Source organism: Schistocerca cancellata, chromosome 9 (assembly GCF_023864275.1).
Source record: "Schistocerca cancellata isolate TAMUIC-IGC-003103 chromosome 9, iqSchCanc2.1, whole genome shotgun sequence".
Taxonomy (NCBI): Eukaryota; Metazoa; Arthropoda; class Insecta; order Orthoptera; family Acrididae; genus Schistocerca; species Schistocerca cancellata.
This window is the reverse complement of record NC_064634.1, coordinates 236,593,408-236,612,627: the sequence shown is the minus strand read 5'-3', so window position 1 is coordinate 236,612,627 and position 19,220 is coordinate 236,593,408. Positions and strand designations below refer to the sequence as shown.

At 40.3% G+C, this 19,220-nt stretch overlaps 1 protein-coding gene across 1 annotated transcript in view; it reads right to left on the bottom strand.

The window, feature by feature from the left end:
- LOC126101310 (SANT and BTB domain regulator of class switch recombination) overlaps positions 1-19,220 on the bottom strand; it is a 174,924-nt gene that overhangs the window by 47,252 nt on the left and 108,452 nt on the right. Inside the window, exon 11 of the mRNA XM_049911986.1 lies at positions 11,146-11,413. Coding sequence (XP_049767943.1) covers positions 11,146-11,413 — 268 coding nt within the window. The remainder of the gene's footprint in view (positions 1-11,145; positions 11,414-19,220) is intronic.

Below are 19,220 nucleotides of genomic sequence, written 5' to 3'. Positions count from 1 at the left end.
CAACTCCTTTTCGAATCTGAATTTCACCTGGTTCTTCTCCAAAACCCAAGCCACCTTCCTGGATGTTGACCTTCATCTTGTTGAAGCTCACATCCACACCTCTGTCCATATCAAGCCCACAAACACACAATAGTACCTTCACTTTGATAGCTGCCACCCTTTCCACATCAAACGCTCCCTTCCCTACAGCCTAGGCATTCGTGGCAAGCGTATCTACTCCAGTGACGAATCCCTCAACAATTACACCAATAACCTGACCAGTGCTTTCCTCTCCCGCAACTATCCTGCAGACCTTGTCCACAAACAGATTTCCCGAGCAATACATTCCTCCCTGTCCAACAACAATGTTCCTACCCCCAGACCACACAGAAGCATCCCCCTTGTCACCCAATATTATCCTGGCCTCGAAAACATCAACAAATTACTCCACCAGGGATATGACTTTCTCAAGTCAACCCCTGAAATGAGATCATCCCTTGACAAAATTCTCCCCACACCACCCAGAGTTGCCTTTCATCGCCCCCCTAACCTCCGTAACATCCTTGTTAAACCCTACAATATTCCCAGACTACCTTCTCTACCCAGCGGTTCCTACCCCTGTAACCGACCCCGCTGCAAAACCTGCCCCATGCATCCACCCACAACCACCTACTCCAGCCCCGCTACTGGTAAAACATACACAATTCAAGGCAGGGCTACGTGTGAAACTACACATGTCATTTATCAACTGACTTGCCTGCACTGCACAGCCTTTTACATCGGCATGACAACAACTAAACTGGCTGAGCGCATGAACGGACACAGACGAACTGTCCGCCTGGGAGATGCCCAATACCCAGTAGCGGAGCATGCCCTCCAGCATAATTCTAGGGACCTAGGAACCTGCTACACTGTATGTGCCATTTGGCTTCTCTCACCCAACACCAGTCCCTCTGAACTGCGGAGATGGGAACTTGCACTCCAACACATCCTTTCATCCCGCCATCCCCCTGGGCTGAACCTACGTTAAACAACCTCACTCCCATTCACTCTTCAGTCTTCTCCTCTTTCCCTTTCCTCTGTAGCCATTCACGCATCTTTTCATCCTACATAGTTGTGTTTATCTTTATAGTATATACCTCTTTACTTCTGTATGCATCCTCTTTGGTTTGAAGCTGGCACAGTACTTACAGTAGAATATCTTTGGCTTCCCTCTGACAACCATGCCTCCATCCTTGCTACCCTCCCTATTTTCCTTTCCCTGTTGCTTCATAACCTGGGTTGTGAGTAACTGAATCTCCTTTCCCTTCTTCCCTTTCTTTCCCCTCTCTCCTCCCCGATGAAGGAACATTTGTTCCGAAAGCTAGGAATGTAAATTTTCGGTTCTGTTTTATGTGTATCTATCGGCTGTACTGAGCTGAGGTAAGTACTGGCCAGCCCCTCTATCTCTTTGTTAGTATTTGTTTCACATCAATATAGTACATACCTGTGTTATACGTACATTATGGGCACACATTTCTAAGTTGCAAAAATATTAGTTACATTTTAAAGAAATTGTCTTTAGTCCTTTGTTTTTAAAATAGAACCTTGTTTTTAGCATCAATGTTGCACTATTTTCTAAGAAGCAAGGTATCAGTTGGATCAGCTTCCATTTGCTGCTCGATATAATGCAATGCCACATCTAGTGCTTCCGAACACTTCGTGTGAGTGATCATTGGCACAATTTCTTCAGTCAATTCCTCATCATCACCTCTCTTCAGCAGGTTCACTAACCATTCCAACAACTGCAAGATCAGCCACTTCAAACTGTTCATCACTGTTCATCCATTCTGAAATATCACTCACATTCACTCATTCCAGCAAGCTTTCTCATATGTTCTGCCAGTAGGTCAATTTCATCTGTAATATAGGTATCTATCAATTTCATTCCATAAAATCTGGTTCCTAGACTTTTTTAGTTCTTCGCCTTTATTTCAGATCATGAATTAGCTGTCCAGTAAACTACACCTTCTATCATAGTTTCTTAGTAGAAATTCTTTGATGATGCCTTCATCTCCTGTTCTCTGTAGAAGCATTTCTTCAAGCAAACAATGATGATACCTTTTTTTCAAGCACTGTAAAATGCCTTGGTCCATAGGCTTCATTAAACTTGTCACATTAAGGGGTAAGAAGAACATGTGAATACCATCACACTATCACTCTTACTCATTAGTGTGTGAACCAGTGTTGTCAAGCATTAAGACTGCTTTGGAAGGTAAGCACTTTTTATTTCGTTATCTTTTGTTCTCTGGAGCAAAATCTTTGAAAAAACTGCTTCTTAAAAATATTTTTGTCCATCCAAGCAGATTTTCGGTGGACATATGTAACAGACAGTGCAGAAGCAGTGATATTTTTTAAAGCTCTAGGCTTAGCGGAGTTCCTTACTACCAGCTGGTTCAGTGTATGGTCTCTACTTGCATTCAGTGCAGCAAGAACTGTTAATCTCTCTTTCATTTTTTTGTATCCAGGGCAGCCTTTACTTCTTTTGAGGCTACAGTTTTAGATGGGAGCATTTTATAATTTACCCCAGTTTTGTCACAGTTACACAGTTAAATCAAGAATATGATTTTCTTCTCTTATAATTTTTCTTAATTTCTCACAAAATTGTGTAACATTCTGAGAATCTGCAGAAAGTTTTTCACTGCAAATTTCAAGCTGCCTTATACCGTATAGCTTCTTCCACCTATCCAACCAACCTGAATTTGCAGTAAAATCTTCCTCACCTTCCTTTAACCCACTCTAATAAACACAGCTTTTTCTTGCAGAATAGGCCCTGAAATTGGATTTCCTTTTTGTCTTTGTTGAGTAATCCAAGTGAACAAAGCTTCATCCATTTTTTCATACTCAGATTTCTTCATTTGCTTCCATTCAAGTAAAAAACTTCACAATTTTGTCTCCATTTCTATGCCAATCTCCACCTGTCACTTCACTGACTCCATACTTAGCATTATGTTTTTTTAATGTTTCTCCTTTGTCTGGTTTTTTCAAAGCCTCCAGTTTCACATTCAATGGCACAAATTTTCTCTTACTCCTACCACTCATTATAACTGTGAATTAAGTTACATATGTACAGTAGACTGAACACACATACAACATTCTAAAATTAACATGACAAGTGGGCTCACTGCAGTATAGATATTACTACACAACCAACCATAGTACTTACAACAGTGGACAGCCAATGTTGTAAAATGTTCACTGTATTGTTACTCAGGCATACTGTATCTTAATGGCCATAACTGCTGAGTAGGCACAACAATAGGGTTACAATAAATATGGCATTTACAACTGATATTCAGGAGATCCCAATTATTTTGAATAATTGACAAAGAAAGAGTAAGAAAAGATAAATGCAGACAATGAAAATGGGTTTTACTCTAGATTTATGTAAAATTTTAATTTCCTTAAGACCAGCTCGAATTACATGGAACCTCAAAATACTGGGACTTGAATTACCAGGGCTCTACATCATGTGAGCGCTGGTATAGATGTGTTAAATGTTACAGGATTCAAGTTAGCATCTTATTTCTCTAGAGAAAATGTGGAGAAAGGAGGAGTTGCCATATTTGTCAGAAACTGTTTTTATTTAAAGAATATTGATATTAATAAATTTTGCTCAGAGCAGCGCTTAGAAGCTTGTGCAACAGAAGTAGTATGTCATAAGTCCTTTATAATAGTAGTTATATACAGATCACCTTCAGGAAATTTTAACCTTTTCATCAAAAATTTGGAAGCTCCGCTGTCCCATTTCATAGCAAAAAACAAGGAAATAGTGGTTGTTGGGGATTTTAATGTGGATTTATTGAAATTCTCTGCCAGTGAACAAATATTGCAGTCAGTAACACTATCATTCAATGTAGTTGCTACTGTGTACTTTGCTACTAGGATATGTAAATGCTCTGAGACTGCTATTAATAATATCTTTGTAGACAAATCAAGGGAAAAAAGTCATACCACAAAACCAATAGCAATCATGACATGCAGCATCTGGTGTTAAATATTGAAACTTGTCAGGATAAAAAATCTATTAAATCTGAGTACAGGAGGGTAATAAATAAGTCAAAAATTGATAAATTCAGGAAATTGCTCAAAGACATGAACTGGATAGATGTTTACAATACATCTGACTCAAATGGAAAATACAAAGCATTCATTAATAAAGTTGCTTCCATTTTTGAAAATTGTTTTCCCCTAAAGGTAACTCAAATCATACAGAAGTCAAGAAATAAACTGTGGATTACACAAGGAATAAAGATATCATGTAGGACAAAAAGAAGACTGTATGTACTATCTAGGAATAGCTCTGATGTTAGAATTGTAATTTATTACAAACAATACCGCAAAATATTGAAGCACGTAATCCAGAAATCGTAGCAGCTTTATTATGAGAAAAAGATCATTACATCAGTAACAAAATAAAACTGTATGGGATATTGTGAAGACAGAGACAGGTGGGGCCAAAAGGAAGAGGAACAGATAGCTCTAAAAATAAATGAGACTTTGGTAACAAGTACTTCATTTCTGTTAGTGACTGCTTGGGGTTATCAGGTTCGGTGAACAGTGCAATGGAGTATCTGAGACCAGTCTTTAAAAATAACTTCAGTAATACGGAAATCACACTCACATCTCCCAAAGAAGTATCATCCATCATAAAATCCTTAAAATATAAGTATTCCAGTCGGTATGATAACATATCAACAAAGTTAATCAAAGAGTGCTCATGCGAGTTTAGTTCTGTCTTGCTATTTGTGTAATCAATCTCTTATCAGTGGAACATTTCCAGTCTGGCTAAGATATGCTGAAGTTAAGCCTCTTTACAAGAAGGGGGATAAAGAGATACCATCATACTATCAACCAATTTCACTTTTGCTGGCTTTCTCAACAACATTTGAAAAGGTTGTGTTCAAGCATCTCCTTAAGCATCTGACTGCAAATAATATATTGACCAAGTCACAGTTTGTATTTCTGAAGGGTTCTGATACAGAAAAAGCTATTTACACTTACAGTGAGAATGTACTTAATTCATTAGGTTATAAATTAGAGGCTACTGGCATTTTCGGTGACCTGTCAAAAGCCTTTGACTGGTGAACCACAGCATTCTCTTAAGTAAATTAGATTATTATGCTGTCACCAGCAATGGTGCGAAATGGTTTGAGGCTACAGGAAACAAAGGATTTCGTTGTGAAATACCTGTGCAAAAACAAACAGTCTTCATCTGACTGGGAATTAATTACATATGGTGTTCCTCAAGGTTTCATTGTGGGTCCACTGCTTTTTCTTGTGCACGTTAATGACCTCTCATCTGTTACAATGCCAGATGCTAAGTTTGTTTTGTTTGCAGATGATACAACCATTACAAGAAGTAACAAGTCAGGTACAGGTTTAGAAATAGTTGCTAATCAAATTTTCACTGACATTAATAAGTAGTTTAAAGCTAATTCGCTGTCATTAAACTTTGAGAAGACACACTATATGCAGTTCAGAACCTGTAAGAGATTTCCTAGCATGAGTATAACATATGAATACATGCAGACCGAAGAGGCTGACAGTGTTAAATTTCTGGGATTACAAATCGATAATAAATTCAGTTGGGAAGGGCATACCACAGAATTGCTTTAGTCCCTAAACAAGTCTGTATTTGCTGTGAGAATGATGTCAGGTGTAGGAGATATACTTTGATTACTTTCATTCTATTATTTCATATGGGATCATATTCTGGGGCAACTCATCAAACTGAGCAAAAGTTTTTAGGGTGCAAAAGTGTGTGATAAGAATCATTTGTTGTGTAAACATTAGCTGTTCCTATTTCGACTATCTCCTGACAAATGATCAGGGTAGTAAGTATTATATTCAAATGTTTTATGTTATAGTTTCTGACATATTCCACACCCACAAGAATCATCTCAGTTTTGGGGTATATGGAACAAAAACTGAATCTAATCCAATTTAAAGAATAATTGACTGGATTTTAGAAAATCTGAGTAGTTGTAAACAAATAGGTAATAGTTGTTTATCAGTGCATTTACTCCAAATGACGTGTTTTGGACTCCGCCCATCTCAGATTTCCTGGTGTAAACAATATAACAAACAATTAGTTACAATTTTTTTAATACACCAAATGTTAACAAGAAAGCATAAAATTGAACCAAGTTCCAAAACCAATACATACCATTTCATAGCAAAATTAACTTTAACAACTTGTTCTTCACTCATACATTCACAAAACAAAAGGTATTACATATCATTTAAACTTGGAGAATGGGAATGTTGGTTGTGAGATGGACTGTGAAAAATTGCTACTTCAGTGCATTCGCACTTGCCAGGTAAACCAGGCGGAACAAGAGGGCACTACCTTATTTGGTATTGTGGCTGAGCATATGTTGATATGTTTTTTTAAAAAATTAAAACATTAACCAATAACATCTAAATGTACACATTGTGTGCCTGCACATAGGCATATTTAAACACACATCAGAGTGGTACAAAATACAAGAAAGTACATTCATACAAAATTATAGAAAAAATATTTTGTCATGGAAAGACATTACATCTACATCTACATCTACATCCATACTCCGCAAGCCACCTGACGGTGTGTGGCGGAGGGTACCTTCAGTACCTCTATCGGTTCTCCCTTCTATTCCAGTCTCGTATTGTTCGTGGAAAGAAGGATTGTCGGTATGCCTCTGTGTGGGCTCTAATCTCTCTGATTTTATCCTCATGGTCTCTTCGCGAGATATACGTAGGAGGGAGCAATATACTGCTTGACTCTTCGGTGAAGGTATGTTCTCGAAACTTTGACAAAAGCCCGTACCGAGCTACTGAGCGTCTCTCCTGCAGAGTCTTCCACTGGAGTTTATCTATCATCTCCGTAACGCTTTCGCGATTACTAAATGATCCTGTAACGAAGCGTGCAGCTCTCCATTGGATCTTCTCTATGTCTTGTATCAACCCTATCTGGTACGGATCCCACACTGCTGAGCAGTATTCAAGCAGTGGGCGAACAAGCGTACTGTAACCTACTTCCTTTGTTTTCGGATTGCATTTCCTTAGGATTCTTCCAATTAATCTCATTCTGTCATCTGCTTTACCGACAATCAACATTATATGATCATTCCATTTTAAATCACTCCTAATGCTTACTCCCAGATAATTTATGGTATTAACTGCTTCCAGTTGCTGACCTGCTATTTTGTAGCTAAATGATAAAGGATCTATCTTTCTGTGTATTCGCAGCACATTACACTTGTCTACATTGAGATTCAGTTGCCATTCCCTGCACCATGCATCAATTCGCTGCAGATCCTCCTGCATCTCAGTACAATTTTCCATTGTTACAACCTCTCGATACACCACAGCATCATCTGCAAAAAGCCTCAGTGAACTTCCGATGTCATCCACTTGTCAAAGATTACAAAAGGTTTTGTTTAGATTTGCAATTGCACTTCTTGACTATTCGTCAAACACTAAATCTTAAGATAAAAATATTAAACAGATAATACATCATAATTACAAAAGGATTGGTTTGATTTATCTGTGCACTTCCTAACTAACATGGTATTCACTAACCACTGTAGGGCACAAAAGAAAAGTAAATACAGGGAAAGGTAACCACTCAATTTCAGAAAAGTGGTTATGAAAGTTATAATAGTTTTCACATGAGTCTCACAAAAAAATCATCAAAATGACTAAAAAACCATTTCCTAGCACTGTTGATTTGCTACTAATTGATTAGTAGTTCTGCAGCCATTTGACTGAGTGCTTGTATTTCCAATCACTCCAAGATGTCCAAATTATTTCGCTCCATCTCTATGCACAGAATTGTCATGCTACTTTCTAATTCTGCCAGTTAAATGGAAACCTAATGCACTGCTGTTGCTCATATATCTAGGTTCTTTAAACCTCGTTTTGAACTCTTGCCCAGTTTGTCCCGCGTAAAAACATTTACATGATCAGCACTTTATTTTATATACTATCAGCTTACAAAACTTATTTTGCATGGGTACCTGACTGTGCCTCAACAGCTTCCCCAAATTACACTCCTGGAAATTGAAATAAGAACAACGTGAATTCATTGTCCCAGGAAGGGGAAACTTTATTGACACATTCCTGGGGTCAGATACATCACATGATCACACTGACAGAACCACAGGCACATAGACACAGGTAACAGAGCATGCACAATGTCGGCACTAGTACAGTGTATATCCACCTTTCGCAGCAATGCAGGCTGCTATTCTCCCATGGAGACGATCTTAGAGATGCTGGATGTAGTCCTGTGGAACGGCTTGCCATGCCATTTCCACCTGGCGCCTCAGTTGGACCAGCGTTCGTGCTGGATGTGCAGACCGCGTGAGATGACGCTTCATCCAGTCCCAAACATGCTCAATGGGGGACAGACCCGGAGATCTTGCTGGCCAGGGTAGTTGACTTACACCTTCTAGAGCACGTTGGGTGGCACGGGATACATGCGGATGTGCATTGTCCTGTTGGAACAGCAAGTTCCCTTGCCGGTCTAGGAATGGTAGAACGATGGGTTCGATGACGGTTTGGATGTACCGTGCACTATTCAGTGTTCCCTCGACGATCACCAGTGGTGTACAGCCAGTGTAGGAGATCGCTCCCCACACCATGATGCCGGGTGTTGGCCCTGTGTGCCTCGGTCGTATGCAGTCCTGATTGTGGCGCTCACCTGCACAGCGCCAAACACGCATACGACCATCATTGGCACCAAGGCAGAAGCGACTCTCATCGCTGAAGACGACACGTCTCCATTCGTCCCTCCATTCACGCCTGTCGCGACACCACTGGAGGCGGGCTGCACGATGTTGGGGCGTGAGCGGAAGACGGCCTAACGGTGTGCAGGACCGTAGCCCAGCTTCATGGAGACGGTTGCGAATGGTCCTCGCCGATACCCCAGGAGCAACAGTGTCCCTAATTTGCTGGGAAGTGGCGGTGCGGTCCCCTACGGCACTGCGTAGGATCCTACGGTCTTGGCGTGCATCCGTGCGTCACTGCGGTCCGGTCCCAGGTCGATGGGCACGTGCACCTTCCGCCGACCACTGGCGACAACATCGATGTACTGTGGAGACCTCATGCCCCACGTGTTGAGCAATTCGGCGGTACGTCCACCCGGCCTCCCGCATGCCCACTATACGCCCTCGCTCAAAGTCCGTCAACTGCACATACGGTTCACGTCCACGCTGTCGCGGCATGCTACCAGTGTTAAAGACTGCGATGGAGCTCCGTATGCCACGGCAAACTGGCTGACACTGACGGCGGCGGTGCACAAATGCTGCGCAGCTAGCGCCATTCGACGGCCAACACCGCAGTTCCTGGTGTGTCCGCTGTGCCGTGCGTGTGATCATTGCTTGTACAGCCCTCTCGCAGTGTCCGGAGCAAGTATGGTGGGTCTGACACACTGGTGTCAATGTGTTCTTTTTTCCATTTCCAGGAGTGTATTAACCATTTGGAATCCTACCTGAACATTAAACTTCTTGTACAAGTTTGCAACCTTTTGTGAAAATGGTCCAAGATATGTTAGCATGATGTCTTTTACTTCTTCCCTATGTTCCATACAGTTGTCCTGATTTCCTTATTTATTGCATCCTTGTCCAAATCAAATTTTGCTAACCTGTGGAACGTAGATACAAAAAACGGCCTTTTTTGGTTTTCAAGAGGACAAAATCTATTGGGATGATAAGGTCTCATGCTATTGGGTTCCAAAAATTACCTTTGCAGGTCATGTGAATGTTTTTACACAGCACAAATAGGGAGAGAGTTCAAAACAAGGTTTAAAGAATTTGGGCATGTGAAGAACAGTACTGCATTAGGTTTCCATTTAAAAGATAAAATCCCTACACTAGCAGAATTAAAAAGTAGCATGACAATTGTGCACACAGAGAGGAAGGGGAACAATCTGGGCATCATGGAGGAATTGGAAATACATGCATCCAGTCAAGTAGCTGCAGAACTGCTAATCAATGACAAACAAGTAGTGGTGGGAAATAGTTTTTTAGTCTGTTTGTTGATTGTTGTGAGAGCCATGTAAAAACTATGATAACTTTCGTAACCACTTTTCTGAAGTAGAGTATGTAAACAACCACCTTTCCATTTACTGTTGATTTACTTATTGTGCCCTACAGTGTTTAGTGAGTGCCATGTTAGTTAGGTTCATCAATTCTTCAGGAGGAAAATGTCTTCAGTTTCCATGTTTGATATTTAGTAAGCAAGTGCACTAGTAAATCAAAACAAGCCCTTTTGTAATTATGACATGTTATCTTTTTAATATTTTTATCTTAAGATTTCATGTTTGATGAATAGTCAAGAAGTATAATTGCAAATCTAAATAAATCCTTTTGTAATCTTCCACAAGACATATCTTTCCAAGACAAAATATTTTTTCTACAATTTTGTAATGTATTTTCTTGTATTTTGCGTCACTGCAATGTGTGTTTTAATGAGCCTATTTGCAGGCACACAAAATGTATGTTTGTTTGTTATCAGTTACTGTTTTAATTTCAAGTAAACATATCAGCAATTGCACAGCTGCAGTGCCTTAAGGTGGTGCCTTCTTGCACCGCATGGTTTACCTTGCAAGTACAAATGCACTGAAGTAGCAATTTTTCAAAGTCCTTCTCACGACCATTCCCACCTCCAAGTTTAAATTATATGTAACACCTTTTGGTTCATGAATGTATGAGTAAGGAACAAGCTATTAAAGTTATTTTTGCTGTGAAATGGTACTGATTTTGACAGTTTGATTTTGCACTTGCTTGTTAACATTTGGTGTTTTTTTTTTTAAATGTATAACTCATTATTTGTTACATTGTTTACATCAGGAAATCTTATGTTAGGCAGAGCCCAAACCAAAAACAACTAGTACCTTTTTGTTTGTTACTACTCAGCTTTTCCAAAATCTGGTCAAGTATATTAATAATAATGGTCGCATACCTCTACCAGCAGTTTCAGGCCAACATACGTCTAATGAAGTAGTAATAGTGTTTTTAAATGATGTTGATTGTAGTTAGTTCCAACTTCCTATGCTAGTAACTGCATGTATTTACCTGACTCTAAAAAGTTGTCCTCCAGGGATTCCAGTATGTAAGAACAGGCTGGAGTACTCACCCTGAATGATTGCTGCCAGCAACATAAGCTGTATGTCCAGGTCTATCCTGTCGTGGACGTGTGGATACCCTAACTGCAGGCATCTGGCAGCCTCCTGACTCTTCAGACACATCACTGTCACCCAGATCACTGCTGCCGTCACTGTCACTGTCGACAATGGACTGTTGTTGATCCGCATCTACTGTTAATGTGTTAGAATCTGGTGGTCTAGATGGACTTCTTGAGCAGGCAGCTGAAATTCCTGACATCTGCAACTCCAGTGTTGACCCTAGACATTATACAAATTGTTGATTGCTCTGATTATTTGGAGAAAAGTTCAGCACAGTAATGTTCTTATGTAGGTAATAGAATCTATTAATATGCCCAGAAAAACTATTTAGGCACTTGTGTCCTATCATCGTAAAAACATTCTTATATATTCTGTGTGTGTGTGTGTGTGTGTGTGTGTGTGTGTGTGTGTGTGTGTGTGTGTGTGTGTGTGTGTGTGTGTGTGCATGACTGTGTGTGTTTATTTGAGCTATTTATCGTGGGGCAGTCTCTGGATGAATAAATAAATAATAAAAAATCTAAGGACATGTAAAGTCATATGAAAAATAAAACCATTAAATGTTTATTATAAGCCATACTTCCATAGAATCTTTCCAACCACAGCTGTCTTCAACACTCTATTAGTATTATTTATGAGGTATTTTTAAAAATATTTTCTTATTCAACAAGCTTCAAAAATCTGGCCTGTGGAAGCTTTCTGTTTTCTGTAATTGCCAACTTTCTCACTGAAATAAGTTAGGCTTGAAGTCAAGCTGCAAACCTGATCACAGATTTCTCTTCCAATCAATTTATAAAGAAAGTACCCTTAAACTGATGTGACCACTAGGGCATTTATTTTATATCTCATCTTTGGTTTACACCAGGAATGCACAGACCATGGCCCACATATCGCATGCAGCCCACCACTGATCTGATAGTGGCCCACACCTCACTATTCATTCTTGTAATTTTTTTACTCATCTTTTATTCCATCCTGAAATGGAAAGAGTGGGTCCTTGTATAACTTATTTCTCTTGAGCCCAGTCTAGCTGGCACTGCGGCAGGGGGATCCCAAATTAGAGTAATAAGTTGTCTCAAGGCACGATAGTCACAGTAAGAGGTTGTGGCCTGCAGTATTTACGAGTCTGTTCACCCCTAGTTTACCCAGTTCTCTGTGACACCATGCAGCTGTCTCAATAATTTGATCAGTCTTTGATTGCAACTCAGAGTTCCTCAAGATTTGCAAAGCATTTACCAGAAATACATTTCTTCAATGCATGGAAGAATTATTGCAGTTCATTTATGTGTCCCCAATTTCTCTAAGCCTAAAAACATCTTTTCTCCCTTCTAAAATATTCATTATCAGTACTGGTCACTGATTGCATCATCTACATATACACTCTGCAAACCACTGTGAAGTGCATGGCAGATAACTGTACACTTAATATTTTCTTAGACACAATGATAGAAAATATTTTACTCATTACTTGGTATTGGCTACCAATGGCAAAAATCAGAACTATAAACGGAAAAAAAAGAATATAACAATATTGTGAAAGGAATAGTTGCTACTCACCATATATCGGAGATGCCGAGTTGCAGACTCTGCATCTCCGCTATATGGTGAGTAGCAACTACCCTTTTCATAATATTGTTACATCTTGGATTTTCCATTGTTTGAAAAGAAAAAACAAAAAACAAAAATTAATTTTCATACTGACTGAAAGTAGTGCAAGATGATCACTATATAATGCTCTGTAAGACTGGATAAAATGGAGGGAGCTCAGGATATATGAGGTCTTTTACCCTACTCCTTTTGCATTGATGCATGGCATTTGATTAAGACTTCCCTTTTAATTAAAAGATATTTTTAACAGGAAGTTTGTAATCAATGAAAGTATTTACAAAAAAACTGTCCTAAATGGCTTAAAAACAAATTGTACATAAAAATGTGTTAAATATCAAAATTACTAGCTAAAAACTCAAGGTAAAAATTGTATGGTGTAAACCTTTATCAAACTTTTAAAAAAACAAGAAGTTACTGAGCAATACCAAGCACCATTTTGCGACAGCATCGTGGTACCCTGTTAATGGCATTTTTGTTCCTTAGTTATTTTTTGTTTTGTAACATCAGCATTTTTTAAATTATTTTTCTCGAGAGCATCATATAAACAACTGAAATTTAAAGGGTTCTGAATAATATGATTTTGACATAATCAAAATTTTATGTTATTTGGATTATGAAAGAGACATGCTCACCAACAGTATTTAAAAAATTAATTCTTTTTTTTTTAAACAACATTATGTACAATAGCTGTAACTTTTTTTCTAAATTGAGTACATACACTCCTCTGAAAATTGGTAAACTTTTTCTAGTTGATGTTTTAGGATGTTTAATAACAGCAAGCATTTGAGGAATGGGAACCAGGCTGATATCCTCTCATAATGTCAAACAGAAAGATTGGAATACAATACTTGGATCATTTTCATGATGACTATGTGAAACACCTTGTCACCAATACAGAAGGAACAAAGACACTTGACTTGCATACAGACCCTGGATGCCCAAGTGGAAGACCAAGAACACTGCATGCAAAGTGCCAGCCATTGAGATACAGCCTGGGAGGCTTGGTATGTCTTTTTATTCCTGTATGGAAAGTGGGACTACCAGAAAAGGTGCTACATCATTACTTTTGGCAGTAGCTTATGCTTTCACAGCACTTACCAAATCTGAGAGGACACTCTACAACTGAGAAAGAGTGCCTTGCAGTTGTTTGTGCTACCAACAAGTTTTGGCCATATTTATTTGGAAAATTCTCTACGCTGACTGACTAGTTTGAAGGATCTGTCAGGTTGACTAGTGATACAGTTACTGAAGCATCAGGAGTACAATGTCATAGTGGTATGCAAAAATTGAGGAAATGTAAGGTAGCCGACTGCCTTTCAAAGAAATCTTTAGCAGAACACAGCAGTGTGCATGAAATCTCAGTTATTGGAGTATTAAATATCATTGCTGTATTAAATGACCTCACTGCTGAACAGAGGGGAGATCAAGTACTGTTGAAAACCATAGAACCTTGAAGAATGAGGAACAAACCAAAGGAGAATTCCAATTAATAAGCAGAACACTGCATACAAGGAACTATGGTCTGATGGGGTGGATATGGTTGGTTGCTCCTCATTAGACCTCATCTACAGCTAGCAATCCTGAAGTTTTCCCATAACTCTCCAACATCTGATCACCAGAGATTCATGAAAACTCTAGCCAGAATACCGTATTTACTTGAATCTAAGCCGCACTTTTTTTCTGATTTTTGTAATGCAAAAAACCTCCTGTGGCTTAGAATCGAGTGCCAAGTAAGCGAAAGTTCTGAAAAATATTGGTAGGTGCCGCCACAACAACAACGAACTTCTGCCGTCGAATATATGTAGCGCTACACAGGCATGCTTTGCAGGCACAAAGATAAATACTGGCGCCAAAACATCTGCGTCAGTAAAAAAATAAAAAAAATAAAAAGGTGGAAGACAAGCTTTTTTCTTCGCCCCGAGTTTCGACCACTGCATTTTCATACATTATCCAACAAAGTAAATACAAATTCCGTATTGTTCATCTTCAAATGTAGCAGCATTTCAATGTACTATGAAAATCTGACTTGCAAGACTGTTTGGGATGTTCGTCAATATGGCCAACTCTACGATCTGAATTTTTTCCTACCTGTGAGAAGAGATGGTTGCTAATAGGAACTTTTATGAATTGTGAATCACACGCAGCATCCTCTTCACCATAAGAATAATATGAATATAAACATTTTGCCATGTATTCTTTCGTGTTTGCTGCTATCTCATTTAAATCCTGTCCGCCTAATAAACTACGAAACTAGAGTGAGACAACAGCAAACACGGAAGAATATACATATCATGTCATGTTTATATTCGTATTATTCTTATGCCTAATAGTGATACAGTCAGAATTGAAGCACGCCAATTGACTAGATTTTTAAATCTAAGATGACTAATTTCTGTGCAGAATATAATGCACTAAAGAGGCGTCTGCAAAGATTTTCAAACGGAGAAAATTTTTCGCTAAACTCTCATTCAGAACACCTTCTGTCATACACAGCCTATTATTTGTTGATCATTATCAAAGAAAGCAGCAGTGTAAGTAACAACAAATAGCACTCTTACCATTGTTTTGCTAATGAGACAATTCCTCTCTCTTTTTTTATTTTTTAAATTGTAAGTGGCGGTAGCATGCACAAAAGCAAGCCATGCTGCGAGCGGCAACAGGCCGTAAACACTCATTATCAGAATGCGACAAACAATGCATGACACAGTACAGTAATGCATTTTCAGCTTAGTGTGATGTAAACACCTATAACAAAGAGAACGGCACTTATCAGATCTACATCTACATCTAGATCTACATTTATACTCCGCAAGCCACCCAACGGTGTGTGGCAGAGGGCACTTTACGTGCCACTGTCATTACCTCCCTTTCCTGTTCCAGTCGCGTATGGCTCCATGGAAGAATGACTGCCGGAAAGCATCTGTGCGCACTCGAATCTCTCTAATTTTACATTCATGATCTCCTCTGGATACCTCATCCAGAAACGCACCCTCTCGAAACCTGGCGAGCAAACTACACCGCGATGAAGAGCGCCTCCCTTGCAGAGTCTGCCACTTGAGTTTGTTAAACATCTCTGTAACGCTATCACGGTTACCAAATAACCCTGTGACGAAACGCGCCGCTCTTCTTTGGATCTTCTCTATCTCCTCCGTCAACCCGATCTGGTACGGATCCCACACTGATGAGCAATACTCAAGTATAGGTCGAACGAGTGTTTTGTAAGCCACCTCCTTTGTTGATGGACTACATTTTCTAACGACTCTCCCAATGAATCTCAACCTGGTACCCGCCTTACCAACAATTAATTTTATATGATCATTCCACTTCAAATCGTTCCGCACGCATACTCCCAGATATTTTACAGAAGTAACTGCTACCAGTGTTTGTTCCGCTATCATATAATCATACAATAAAGGATCCTTCTTTCTATGCATTCGCAATACATTACATTTGTCTATGTTAAGGGTCAGTTGCCACTCCCTGCACCAAGTGCCTATCCGCTGCAGATCTTCCTGCATTTCGCTACAATTTTCTAATGCTGCAACTTCTCTGTGTACTACAGCATCATCCGCGAAAAGCCGCATGGAACTTCCGACACTATCTACTAGGTCATTTATATATATTGTGAAAAGCAATGGTCCCATAACACTCCCCTGTGGCACGCCAGAGGTTACTTTAATGTCTGTAGACATCTCTCCATTGATAACAACATGCTGTGTTCTGTTTGCTAAAAACTGTTCAATCCAGCCACACAGCTGGTCTGATATTCTGTAGGCTATTACTTTGTTTATCAGGCGACAGTGCGGAACTGTATCGAACGCCTTCCGGAAGTCAAGAAAAATAGCAACTACCTGGGAGCCTGTATCTAATATTTTCTGGGTCTCATGAACAAATAAAGCGAGTTGGGTCTCACACGATCGCTTTTTCCGGAATCCATGTTGATTCCTACATAGTAGATTCTGGGTTTCCAAAAACGACATGATACTTGAGCAAAAAACATGTTCTAAAATTCTACAACAGATCGACGTCAGAGATACAGGTCTATAGTTTTGTGCATCTGCTTGATGACCCTTCTTGAAGACTGGGACTACCTGTGCTCTTTTCCAATCATTTGGAACCTTCCGTTCCTCTAGAGACTTGCGGTACATGGCTGTTAGAAGGGGGGCAAGTTCTTTCGCGTACTCTGTGTAGAATCGAATTGGTATCCCGTCAGGTCCAGTGGACTTTCCTCTGTTGAGTGATTCCAGTTGCTTTTCTATTCCTTGGACACTTATTTCGATGTCAGCCATTTTTTCGTTTGTGCGAGGATTTAGAGAAGGAACTGCAGTGCGGTCTTCCTCTGTCAAACAGCTTTGGAAAAAGGTGTTTAGTATTTCAGCTTTACGTGTGTCATCCTCTGTTTCAATGCCTTCATCATCTCGGAGTGTCTGGATATGCTGTTTCGAGCCACTTACTGATTTAACGTAAGACCAGAACTTCCTAGGATTTTCTGTCAAGTCGGTACATAGAATTTTACTTTCGAATTCACTGAACGCTTCACGCATAGCCATCCTTACGCTAACTTTGACATCGTTTAGCTTCTGTTTGTCTGAGAGGTTTTGGCTGCGTTTAAACTTGGAGTGAAGCTCTCTTTGCTTTCGCAGTAGTTTCCTAACTTTGTTGTTGTACCACGGTGGGTTTTTCCCATCCCTCACAGTTTTACTTGGCACGTACCTGTCTAAAACGCATTTTACGATTGCCTTGAACTTTTTCCATAAACACTCAACATTGTCAGTGTCGGAACAGAAATTTTCATTTTGATCTGTTAGGTAGTCTGAAATCTGCCTTCTATTACTCTTGCTAAACAGATAAACCTTCCTCCCTTTTTTTATATTCCTATTAACTTCCATATTCAGGGATGCTGCAATGGCCTTATGATCACTGATTCCCTGTTCTGCACATATAGAGTCGAAAAGTTTGGGTCTGTTTGTTATCAGTAGGTCCAAGATGTTATCTCCATGAGTCGGTTCTTTGTTTAATTGCTCGAGGTAATTTTCGGATAGTGCACTCAGTATAATGTCACTCGATGCTCTGTCCCTACCACCCGACCTAAACATCTGAGTGTCCCAGTCTATATCTGGTAAATTGAAATCTCCACCTAAGACTATAACATGCTGAGAAAATTTATGTGAAATGTATTCCAAATTTTCTCTCAGTTGTTCTGCCACTAATGCTGCTGAGTCGGGAGGTCGGTAAAAGGAGCCAATTATTAACCTAGCTCGGTTGTTGAGTGTAACCTCCACTCATAGTAATTCACAGGAACTATCCACTTTACTTCACTACAGGATAAACTACTACTAACAGCGACGAACACTCCACCACCGGTTGCATGCAATCTATCCTTTCTAAACACCATCTGTACCTTTGTAAAAATTTCGGCAGAATTTATCTCTGGCTTCAGCCAGCTTTCTGTACCTATAACGATTTCAGCTTCGGTGCTTTCTATCAGCGCTTGAAGTTCCGGTACTTTACCAATGCAGCTTCGACAGTTTACAATTACAATACCAACTGCTGCTTGGTCCCCGCATGTCCTGACTTTGCCCCGCACCCGTTGAGGCTGTTGCCCTTTCTGTACTTGCCCAAGGCCATCTAACCTAAAAAACTGCCCAGCCTACACCACACAACCCCTGCTACCCGTGTAGCCGCTTGTTGCGTGTAGTGGACTCCTGACCTATCCAGCGGAACCCGAAACCCCACCACCCTATGGTGCAAGTCGAGGAATCTGCAGCCCACACGGTCGCAGAACCGTCTCAGCCTCTGATTCAGACCCTCCACTCGGCTCTGTACCAAAGGTCCGCAGTCAGTCCTGTCGACGATGCTGCAGATGGTGAGCTCTGCTTTCATCCCGCTAGCGAGACTGGCAGTCTTCACCAAATCAGATAGCAGCCGGAAGCCAGAGAGGATTTCCTCCGATCCATAGCGACACACATCATTGGTGCCGACATGAGCGACCACCTGCAGATGGGTGCACCCTGTACCCTTCATGGCATCCGGAAGGACCCTTTCCACATCTGGAATGACTCCCCCCGGTATGCACACGGAGTGCACATTGGTTTTCTTCCCCTCTCTTGCTGCCATATCCCTAAGGGGCCCCATTACACGCCTGATGTTGGAGCTCCCAACTACCAGTAAGCCCACCCTCTGCGACTGCCCGGATCTTGCAGACTGAGGGGCAACCTCTGGAACAGGACAAGCAGCCATGTCAGGCTGAAGATCAGTATCAGCCTGAGACAGAGCCTGAAACTGGTTCGTCAGACAAACTGGAGAGGCTTTCCGTTCAGCCCTCTGGAATGTCTTTTGCCCCCTGCCACACCTTGAGACGACCTCCCACTCTACCACAGGTGAGGTATCAGCCTCAATGCGAGCAGTATCCCGGGCAACC